Source organism: Eurosta solidaginis, chromosome 5 (assembly GCF_040869045.1).
Source record: "Eurosta solidaginis isolate ZX-2024a chromosome 5, ASM4086904v1, whole genome shotgun sequence".
NCBI classification, from domain to species: domain Eukaryota; kingdom Metazoa; phylum Arthropoda; class Insecta; order Diptera; family Tephritidae; genus Eurosta; species Eurosta solidaginis.
The window spans coordinates 273,313,313-273,324,334 of NC_090323.1; the positions used below are offsets into that span (position 1 = coordinate 273,313,313).

General features: G+C 35.4%; 1 protein-coding gene across 5 annotated transcripts; it reads left to right on the plus strand.

Annotated features, from left to right (window-relative positions):
- The first annotated feature begins 5,782 nt into the window (after nucleotides 1–5,782).
- On the plus strand, nucleotides 5,783–10,684 carry LOC137253587 (uncharacterized). 5 transcript variants are annotated; one of them, XM_067790813.1, is made up of 5 exons: nucleotides 5,783–6,072; nucleotides 6,163–6,297; nucleotides 9,358–9,864; nucleotides 9,986–10,149; nucleotides 10,258–10,684. In XM_067790813.1, exons 1-5 carry the CDS (start codon nucleotides 5,955–5,957, stop codon nucleotides 10,471–10,473), a joined length of 1,140 nt encoding a protein of 379 aa, XP_067646914.1. In that variant the 5' UTR covers nucleotides 5,783–5,954; the 3' UTR covers nucleotides 10,474–10,684. The 5 variants fall into 5 exon arrangements, with proteins under 5 accessions (XP_067646914.1, XP_067646913.1, XP_067646916.1 ...); XM_067790812.1 differs by having other exon boundaries at nucleotides 5,784–6,072; nucleotides 9,986–10,167; nucleotides 10,258–10,682; XM_067790815.1 differs by having other exon boundaries at nucleotides 5,784–6,072; nucleotides 10,231–10,272.
- The last annotated feature ends 338 nt before the right edge of the window (nucleotides 10,685–11,022 follow it).

Here is an 11,022-nt window from a genome sequence, read left to right on the forward strand (position 1 = left end):
ATGGTTATCAATACGAGATAGTTTTTGGTCCACTTGTGCGCCTAGAAACAGAATACGATAAAAATTTAAAAGGATCGCAAACACAGGAGGGTATAGAAATAAGATGAGACGTTGGCCTAAACAAAGAAACAATAGCATTTTTTCGCTTGCTAAAACTGATTCGGACATGAAGCTAATGCATGTGGTATTCATAAGTTAATACTTCTAGGCTGTAGCCGTTAACAGTTTTATAAAATTTGTGTTTTTGATGGAAAAATAAAAGAATTATAGAAACATACATCACTCGTCTTATTGTAAACAGATTAACTCAAAATTTAAGTTTTTTGGGAGAATGCAATTCAAACTTTGTCATATGGTTTGTATATGGTTGAATTCTCCGGCTAATTTCTAGGGCACTGAAGTGGGTGGCTAATTTTCTGCTAAAGAATATTTTTATAATAGTTTGAAGAATTTGCTATATTTTTCCTCTGTATTTTTCATTAAAAATTGATTCACTTTACTATACAAATATTATGCAGCCAAATACAACTTTCAGAATAAATTCATACGGAGTATTTCTGAATACATCGGTGTAGTATAATATAGTAAGTAAATCATGTTTTTATGGTGTTACATATACAGATTTATTTCGGGTTGATTCATCTTACATTTAAAAATCAAAGCATTTTCAATTAGCAAAATTTATAAAACAAAGATGCATAGACATCTATTTCAGCTAGTTTCATCTCATTGAGTGTAATACGAGACTGAACATATTAGAAGTTCACATTACATCAGTTTACTATAAAAGGTACATATTTTCGCCTTTTTATTCCAATTTTGGTTCATATATTCTGTATACTAAATTAAATTAATGTATAACATTCAATCTACTGCAGTAAACAAACTTAAACATTCAATTTTTATATCCAAGTATACAAATAATTGCAGATTCGCTTATCGAAGATAAATGAAAGCGATCGCCATAGCTGTAAAAAATAGCCATATCTATATTCACTGATAGCTCAAAATCGCTGTATCGCCCATCATATCTTCTGTATAGAATCGCTTGTTAAAATAAAGCGATCGCTATAGCTATAAAAAATAGCCGTGATTCAAAAATAGCCATATCTATTTTCACTGATAGCTCAAAATAGCCATATCGTCCATCACTACAACAAACTGTTAAGCAAGGCGAATTCATACCATATCAAGAAGAAGCAATCAGCTGTTGGGATAACACCACCTTTACTGAATTCGCCTTGGGTGGTATTATCCCAACAGCTGATTCGAACTTAGCAGAGGGTTGCAAATAAGAGGATTTGCAAGCAAATTCGTTACAATATTTTCCTTTTTCTTTATTAACTGAAAGGTGGTAAGGTAATATTTTTTATATTTGTTTTTTTTTGTTTATGTGGCAGCACAGCTTTGAAATGTCATCAATAAAATATATATATATATATAAATGTACACGTTGCTACAAAAGCGCGATTGATTTAATAAAAACATTTATAATAAAGCATATATGACACTACTTTATTTTTGCCTGGATTCCAAGCTAAAAAAACTGACGAAACTTTAACGGAACTTCAAAACCCAAAAACAATTTCTATCATAAAAAAGCGAGGCCACTATTCCCACATAATTAGTGAGTTTGGCATGTTTTTATTTATGTTTTACATTTTATTTTTACATTAACATTTTTAACAATAAAAACAATGCAAATAACACGCGCAAATTATATCGGTATCTAATGGTTCACTTTTTTCACAAGAAACTTGTTTTTAATTGTGTTTTTATGCACGAAATTTTCCAACTAAAAACAAAATTTTCTTGTGTCAGAAAAAAATAAAGAAAAAACGGTCGAATGTCAAAAAAAACCTATCGAAAAACAAACTGGCTCGTTTGTTTTTAATGAACTAGGTTGTATTTTTCTTGTATTTCGTTAGTTTTTTGAAATATAGTTTATACCACCTTTACTGAATTCGCCTTGGGTGGTATTATCCCAACAGCTGATTGCTTCTTCTTGATAAATTTCCATACAAAGTATTGTTTTTACTTATACCTATATGACACTCCTTTATTTTCGTGTATTTTTTCCTGTATTTTATCTTAAATTTTTTATCGCACTCCCTCCTAATACGGCTTCAGTACTGGTGTAAGTGTATAAACTAAATTTCAAAAAACTAACGAAATACAAGAAAAATACAACCTAGTTAATTAAAAACAAACGAGCCAGTTTGTTTTTCGATAGGTTTTTTTTGACATTCGACCGTTTTTTCTTTATTTTTTTCTGACACAAGGAAATTTTGTTTTTAGTTGGAAAATTTCGTGCATAAAAACACAATTAAAAACAAGTTTCTTGTGAAAAAAGTGAACCATTAGATACCGATATAATTTGCGCGTGTTATTTGCATTGTTTTTATTGTTAAAAATGTTAATGTAAAAATAAAATGTAAAACATAAACAAAAACATGCCAAACTCACTAATTATGTGGGAATAGTGGCCTCGCTTTTTTATGATAGAAATTGTTTTTGGGTTTTGAAGTTCCGATAAAGTTTCGTCAGTTTTTTTAGCTTGCAATCCAGGCAAAAATAAAGTAGTGTCATATATGCTTTATTATAAATGTTTTTATTAAATCAATTGCACTTTTGTAGCAACATGCACATTTATATATATATATATATATTTTATTGATGACATTTCAAAGCTGTGCTGCCACATAAACAAAAAAAAACAAATATAAAAAATATTACCTTACCACCTTTCAGTTAATAAAGAAAAAGGAAAATATTGTAACGAATTTGCTTGCAAATCCTCTTATTTGCAACCCTCTGCTAAGTTCGAATCACTAAACTGTTGAACAAATAACTCCAATATTGAATAATGGAAAAATGGCCTTTATTAAAATACTTCACAATAACACTCAAACTGTGCAACGAATAGCTTAATAACCAAACTGATAGCTTAAATGAAACTGACTTTCAAAATAATACTGCTAATGCTCGCTAGATATCGTCTTAGTCGTAACTGCTTGACAACTCAAATCAAACTGAATTACAGCGCCTCTTCATCTGTTGCCTTTTATACCCTTTGGTTTCCTCGTTCGCATTTTTCCAGAATGTACTAGCATTGTCCATGAGCTCTCAAACTTCTCAGATATATGCATGTGTTTGTGCATTGCCGCTCCGCTGCTCGTATCGTACATGGTACATATATGTAGACGCAGTTATTGTTTCGTTTATGTAGATACATAATGATTGAATTATTGATGTGCATTCACGTCACTGGTTAGCATCGGCTTAGAGAAGATAGCATCGCTCAGTGCTGCTAACATTCGTTACACTGCCCTCCACCTAAGTCTGATCGTCCCGATCAGACAAATCTCTCGATCTAAACGCTGCTAGCATCGCCAAATGTACCACTCTTCTATTTCGTGATTTCCCAATTGCTTGTATGCGGCAGATGACATCACTGATCGTCTTCACAACTCTGTACGGGCCTTCCCAACTGCACCGATATTTGGATGGAACACCTTTCCGCCGGTGAGGGTTGTATAGCAGTACCAAATCTCCCGCCAAGAAACCTTTCGAATTATTTTCCTTGTCGTACCTGTGTTTCATCTTACTACTCATTATCCTGGATCGTTCCCTCGCAATCTGTTTCTTGGCCAATGAAGAATTACTTCGCAGAGCTTGCGCTGGACGGATTTTCTTTGCATAATCAGTATCGTTCCGACGCTTCACAACAGTAGTGTGCCTTGGCTTGAAACCACCATTGCATTCTTTCTTGGTTTTAGTACGTCCGTTAGGGCTTTTCAATGCCAGTGTTTCTCTCACAAGTACCTTCGGTTTTGATTTGTTTGGCCCATTTGTTCCATCAACCTTTACCTTTGGATTTCGTGGCCTTCATCGAGTCTTCTCCACCAGTACCCGATTACTGCTGAACCATTTTTCTAAACTAAAGTTAAGTGGCACATTTTGGTTCTCATAACGCATCACCCTTCTCTGCATATCGATCTTGATGTCATGGTCAACCCAGAAATCCACTCCCAATATAACTTCATCAACAATCTCCGCCACAACAAATTTGTGTAGGACCATGACCTTCCCAATCAATACTTCACGTATCACTTCTCCCTGAACCTGGTTATACTCGCCAGTGACCGTACGCAACTTTGCTCCAGGTAACGGTTTTATTCTCCTGTTGACCAAGTCAGATCGGATCAAGGAATGAGATGCGCCCGTATCTACAGTCAGTATTCGTTCGTTGCCATCCACATTCCCTCTGACGGTAAGACTGCTCGATTTTCTACCAATTTGCGACACAGATATCACAGGGAATTCAATAGCTGGCTCTAGCTCTCTACCTCTTACTCGCTCTTGCTCATCTCCTCCAGCTTTGCGTTTACGCCCACCCACATTGTTGGAACTATTAAGGCCAAGATCGCAATGACGTGCAATGTGACCGGACTTCCCGCATTTGAAGCATTTGATAACTTTTTCACTCCGCTTTTGCGATCCTTTCAGCGCCTCCAATATTGCGTCTACCCACTCTGGCCTTTCTACTTCCACACGGCGTGCTTTGAAAACTGGCTTACACAGAAGCGACGCTGTTTCCTGAATCAGGGCTTGTGACACTGTTTCTGCGAATGTTGGCTTTGGTTTTGCGTATGTAGCCCGCTTCGTTTCCACATCTCGTATGCCATTTATAAAGCTCTGAATCTTCACTCTTTCCGTGTATTCCACAGGTGCATCCGCATTTGCAAGATGAGCCAATCTTTCAATGTCCGAAGCAAACTCCTGCAAAGTCTCGTTAGCTTTTTGGTAGCGGTTTTGCAATTCTATTTGAAATATCTGTTTCCTGTGTTCGCTTCCGTATCGCCGTTCTACAGCAGCCATCAATGCGTCATAACTGTTCCGTTCGTACTCTGGAATAGTCTGTAAGATTTCGGCAGCTGGTCCTTTCAATGTTACGAAGAGTGCGGCAACTTTATCTTCAACATTCCAGTTGTTCACTGCTGCGGTCTTCTCAAACTGTAGCTTAAAGACCTGGAAAGGAACAGAACCGTCAAAGGATGGTGTTATTACCTTTGGATTGCTTGCTGAAACAGCTGGGCGATTTAGTTGTAACTGCTCCATACGACATTTTAAATCATCTACTTCTGCCTGAAATTGAGCCATTTTTGCATCCTGCGCTTCCAGTTTTGATGATACCTGTTCCAAAATTTCTGCCGACATTTCAGATATACGTGCCTCTTGCGCTTCCAATTGAGATGCCATATATGTCTTTTGGTCTTCCAGTTGAGATGACACTTGCGACGTCATTTCTGAAATACGCGGATGATAATTTTATGATTTTTAGGACCCCCTCTAACCCTACAAATCAACAAAAGATTGAAAATCGTGGCACCTTATTCAAAATATTCCCCACCTTCGACCGCGCTTATTAAAAATTACCCTCGGTGGGTCCAATACCGGTTTGGAGACCAAAACTATATCCGCGCAAAACACTTATATTCACAATTTTTTTGTGGGTACTACAAAATCATCAAAATTACAACAATGAATTGAAAATTATCAATTTCTTATGTGATCGTCCAAAGCGCGTCTTTTGACACCTCTCCCGATATTTTTGGACTAGTTTTAGTTGTACCAATTACCTTATTCCCATACCCACTTTGCACTTTCATCATATTAGAGTGCTAGTTGTTGCTATAATGCTACTTAGCCGAACTTCACCTTAACTAATTAAATGCAGCCCAACAAATGACATCTGTTGTGGATGAACAAAGCAAAACAAAGTGAACGTTAAAAGTCAAGAAAAAAACAATCAAAAGAAAAGTCCTTCCTGAGCACAGACGTTTGTATACAATAGTGTCATCTTTGCAATAGTTTGGATATTTTACATTCAAACATCATTTGCTTTGTATTGATGAAATTAATTTTATAAAGTCCTGTTGAAACAGAGAAACATGGTATTACGATCGGGTATAATAATTCCATTTCAATTTCGGGATAACAAAAAGTTGTTGATGATCGGCGTTCCTGAGGAAAACCGTAATTTGAACATCTGGGACTTGAGAAATGTTGGTACGTAAATTTTTTTTGGCTGCAATGGTAAAGCAGGAGGGAAAAATTTAGGAATACGAAGTAAGCTGTAACTTTTTTCTTTTGTTCTAGTGAGAGCCGCCTTTGGGATTTATAACTTTGAATTTCGGAATAAAAAAATTGGATTCAACATTCCCGATGAACTTTTGTTGCACTACTTGGCTCAACGTCATGATCTCACCAATTTCGTTATAGAAATCGGACAAGGTAAGTTGCGTTTTCGCAAATAGAGAAACTTATGTATAAATAAAAGTTTATACTATTTGTACGTGGAAAAGTCTATTCGAACGCGATTTTAATATTTCTGTGTACATACACTATGGTGGTCCTCATCAATCACCCCAAACTGTAATACCAAGGTCAATATAACATCACATAGGATATGGTTTAGCGTTGTCGCACTGCGGTCAAAGTTAAGACAGCCCCACATACTCCAAAAACTGTAGTTTAACTTATTCTTATAACCAAAATCGGTAACATTATAGTTATAAATATCACATATAAATTTTGGTCCAGATTGGAAACGCCAAGCTGTGCCGCATAGGCGTTTGAGTTCGGCAGAGAGTTTCTGTAATTTATAATATTAATATAATATTACATCATATTTTAGTTTTTTGAGTCTCTATAGAGAAGCCTCAACTTTAATCCTTATGCGACACTCCTTAAAGGTTTTCAAGCGGGACCAAAGTTTATGTGTGACATTATCGTCCTTGGTATTACTGTTTGAAAGTGAAAGTGGAGAAAACGGTAATTTGTCATATATAAGGACCATCCAAATATACACATATGCCAGCATGTCTTCATTGTTAACCCCAATATTGATAGTCAAAGAGCATCGAGCACAAGGAATTCTAAAATCGGGTAATTAAATTCTCAACAAAATAAAATTATATGAAGTTCAATCAACCACAAAGTGAATTACCGATCAGCTTTCAAGAAACGAAGCAAGCATCGCTTTGAACCTTTTTATATAAACTAAATAGAGCTAATTTGTATTATAAAAGGCAAAATGTCGAAGCATTTAGGCAACTACAAGATTGCATAATTTTCGTAATGAGTAGAAGGTCAAGCTATCTTGGTAACGGGTTCTAAATAACATTCAGCATTCGAAAGGATCCCACTTTCTCAGGAATCTGTTTGAAGAACATTCTTATCTTAAAGCAATTTCCCTACGTCCGATTTCATGGTTAATTAGGATGCTTGATATGATTTCCGTGGAAAAAAAATTACGCATTTAATATTCAAATTAATGTGTTGTTGCAAAGTTTTAATGCTAACCGCAAAAAAGAAAAAATTACGCTCACCGAAATCCATTTGCCCTCTAGTAAGTTCGTTAGTATATTTTGGATTAAACCCAGAAACTTTAATATGCTCCTTCTTGCAGATCCATGTGAGGCCACGTCTGATAATGTTCTAGTTAATCCGTCAAGCGGTGATAATTTTGTTACGTCTGATAATAATTTGCAAATAACGGAAAATACACACATTTCGGAAGTTAATAGACAAGAATTCAGAAATCCGTTTGATGGCGAAAATGCATTTGCCAATGCTTCCGAAACACTTGATAAAGGTTGCATTTATCAAGACTATACAGAGCAAAATGAGAGATCCAAATCAAAATCTGAACAAAATGAGGGCAAAGCTGAACAAAACCAAAAAGCGAAAGAACATTCAAATGCAAGCCATATCCAGGATCCGCAACAACCAGAGACTCCAGTATTTAGTCAACGACAACCGTTTGAATTTAGGGGCGATCGCTACAACAGCAACAACAGAAGCGATACCGATATTCATCTTAAAAAAGTTGACTATCAACAAAATCCATTTACGGCATGTGCAATGAATCGGTTTCGAAGTAAGAATTTTTGTTATTTTAATGCATACTTTTATTTGAAATTAATTGAATTATTGATTTAGGGCGAGGCGAAAGAATGTCGAAAGATCAAAAGGAAATGTATGTGAAATATTTTGAAGAAAATCCATGTATGTTGTCCCAACGACGAAATGACTCTGTTTTAGAATCTCACTGGAATAAATTAGCAGCGATCTTAAACAGTGTGCCACAAGGAGCTGTAAAAAATGTAGAGGAATGGAAACAAACATTTGATGCTTGGCGGTATAGAGTGTTTATGTATTATCGATATAACTACAAACTGGCTGGATCTGTAACCCATAATGTTAAAAATTTCAAACCATTAACCGCTACAGATCAAAGAGCATACACCATGTGGACAAGCTATAAAAATACACCACCTGAACAATCTGATAAACCTGAAACATACTGCAAAACGGAAACAATAAACGCTAGCTATAACTATTAGCAACGTAGGAAAAACAGTATTGGGCTGATTGCTTAATTCTTTAATGTAGAGCCTTCATAATACATAAACGTCATCTAGAATATGCAAACACTGAATAATGTTTAGAAGAGATGAGTAAACGTATAATTATATTTATCGGTTCAGTTTGGCAATAGACAATATTTGGACTAAGCATCTTTTTAAATCATTATCCTATGATTAGAAAGAAGATAACTACGCCAACACATTTTTAATGGTTAATCTATGCATTAAATTCTGTAACAAAAATGCATATAAGATAGAAATAAATATGACAAGACGACGAAATACATAAAATTACATCATCTACATAATGTTTACGACTTTAATAAAAAAATAAACAAATTGTAATTAATGTTGTTGTTGTTGAAGCAGTACTTCGCCCCATCCTATAGGTGCGAACGATCACAAATTGTCATCAATATCCTCTAAGGGGAGTCCAAGGAAACTTGCAGTTTCAACAGGGGTGAATTGAAATAGCGCTTCCCAAGGCAGTCGGTTCTATGTACCGGGCGACTTAGGATTTTTCCCGACCCATTTTTTTTGTTGCGCCGCCCCCCACAAATTAAAATTAATAGCATTTTTTTATAACTTTTTAATTCAAAAATATTAAACTGGGGCTATTTGTATGTTCAAGAGTACCCTGTCTTACAAATTTTAGAGTAGTTTTTGATATTTGAGAAACGTCACAAAGGTTCCATAGACGAAGATTTAAAATATAAAAAAAGGTTTGTAACGCGATCCAGTTTTAGTGTACTCGGTTCAAGAATCAATATGATAAGAAGCGGATGTCATCGAAACGGTTGTAATTTCAACTATCGCTGTGTGAAAACTTGTAATTTTTCTCAAAATTAAAACCAAGTATAATATTATTAATCATTAACGTTATCATCTTTTATACAAATAAGCATATGTCTATTTTTTATAGTTTATGATCCTTGTAAAGATAATTTCACTTCAGTGGGAAGTTGTGCAACATGTCATTGCCCAGCTGTGCAAAAGTCAACATTGGATATGCATGAAAACGCCAGCACGCCCATATATCACTCAGCAGTTGGTGAGCGTTCTACTGCAAGTGCTACAAGCTCACAGAACTCTCAAAATGCCGACGAGTTACCTACGTTAAAAATGCGCATACCACACGTTAATATGTCTAATAGTGAAGTGAGCCATATGGAAATAGAGCCAAAGATTGACTATGATGGTGCGATTCATGCGACTGGTGGCAACACTGATGTTGAGGATTCTCCACCTCCATCAATATCTGTTCACGTAAAGTCGAATGTATTTGGTGATGAAGATCAGCAGCAACAACACCATCAACAGGAATACCATTTAGAACGTCTACAACACGAATATGCTTTACAACAACACCAACAACAACAACATTTTGAGGCTATGTTGCAAGAGAACACAACTAATAATAGCCTTCGCCGTAAGTGAAAATTAGACATATGTATATGCATGTATGTATATTATACATACATTGCTATATACATGAATGCATAGCTTTTATAAAATCGTACCTTTTTATTATAATAACGGTTTGCTTATAGAACGAAAAGAACGTATGTCGAAGAAACAAAAAGAAATTTATGTTAATTTTATGGAACAAAATCCTATAATAAATGAGCATCGACGTAGTGACCCCATACTAGATCAGTATTGGATCAAATTAGCAGATATTCTAAATTCAGTACCGCAAGGCGCAATTAAACATGTAAGCGAATGGAAGCAGGTAAAATTAATTGCATTTGAATATATAAACATATATATTTGTCGTATAGCATTTCGTAATTAGTTAAAAAAATGTATTGCGCTCCCATAGACTTTCGACAATTGGCGTTATCGTGTCTTCTTATATGCCCGTTACAATTCGAAAATAAGCGGTACGGATGCACTAAATCCCAAAAGCTTTAAGCCTCTAACACAAACAGATAAGCGAGCATATCACTTTTGGATACGAAATCCGGATACGGCTCCACCTGATTTGGAAAAAATGCGAAATGTATTTGCAAATCTAGAAGAAACGCAGCAGGATTAAGTGAACCACAAAATGCCTAAAAACAGTAACGGTAGTAAAATTTATAACCCTAAATTATTTTAAGACTATTCTAATTTTGTCATACAAATTATATATGCTAAGAATTAAATTAGCTACATATTTAAATATATGTAAGTATATGTATATAAAAAGAAAATATACTGATCAAAAATTGAAAGGTTATTAAATTTGAAGATAAATGGATGAGAGAAATTTTTTGTAAGCTCTCTACAATCCTCTGCCATACATAAAAATGGAAAATTAGACAAAATATGCTAATTGTTGTTATTGTTTTTGTTGTTGTAGCAGTGCTTTGACCCATCCAATAGGTGCGACCGATCACAAATTGTCATCAATATCCTCTAACGGGAGTCCAAACCCCAGCGGGTTAGGGGGTCAGAATATACCCGCGGTAGGTATGCCTGTCGTAAGAGGCGACTAAAATACCGGATTCAAGGGGCTGTGTAGCGCAACCCTTCAGGTTGCAGCGCAATATATAGCTTCTCCAAACCCAGTTGTCAACCTCACCTATCCGCGGCGAATCCTGTT

Excerpts from the sequence above, each read along its gene's own strand:
- LOC137253587 (XM_067790812.1), top strand. The coding sequence starts at position 5,955 with ATGGTATTACGATCGGGTATAATAATTCCATTTCAATTTCGGGATAAC. Across the intron at positions 6,073-6,162 it reads CTGGGACTTGAGAAATGTTG|TGAGAGCCGCCTTTGGGATT; the intron begins GTACGTAAATTT and ends CTTTTGTTCTAG. Across the intron at positions 9,865-9,985 it reads AACTAATAATAGCCTTCGCC|AACGAAAAGAACGTATGTCG; the intron begins GTAAGTGAAAAT and ends GTTTGCTTATAG.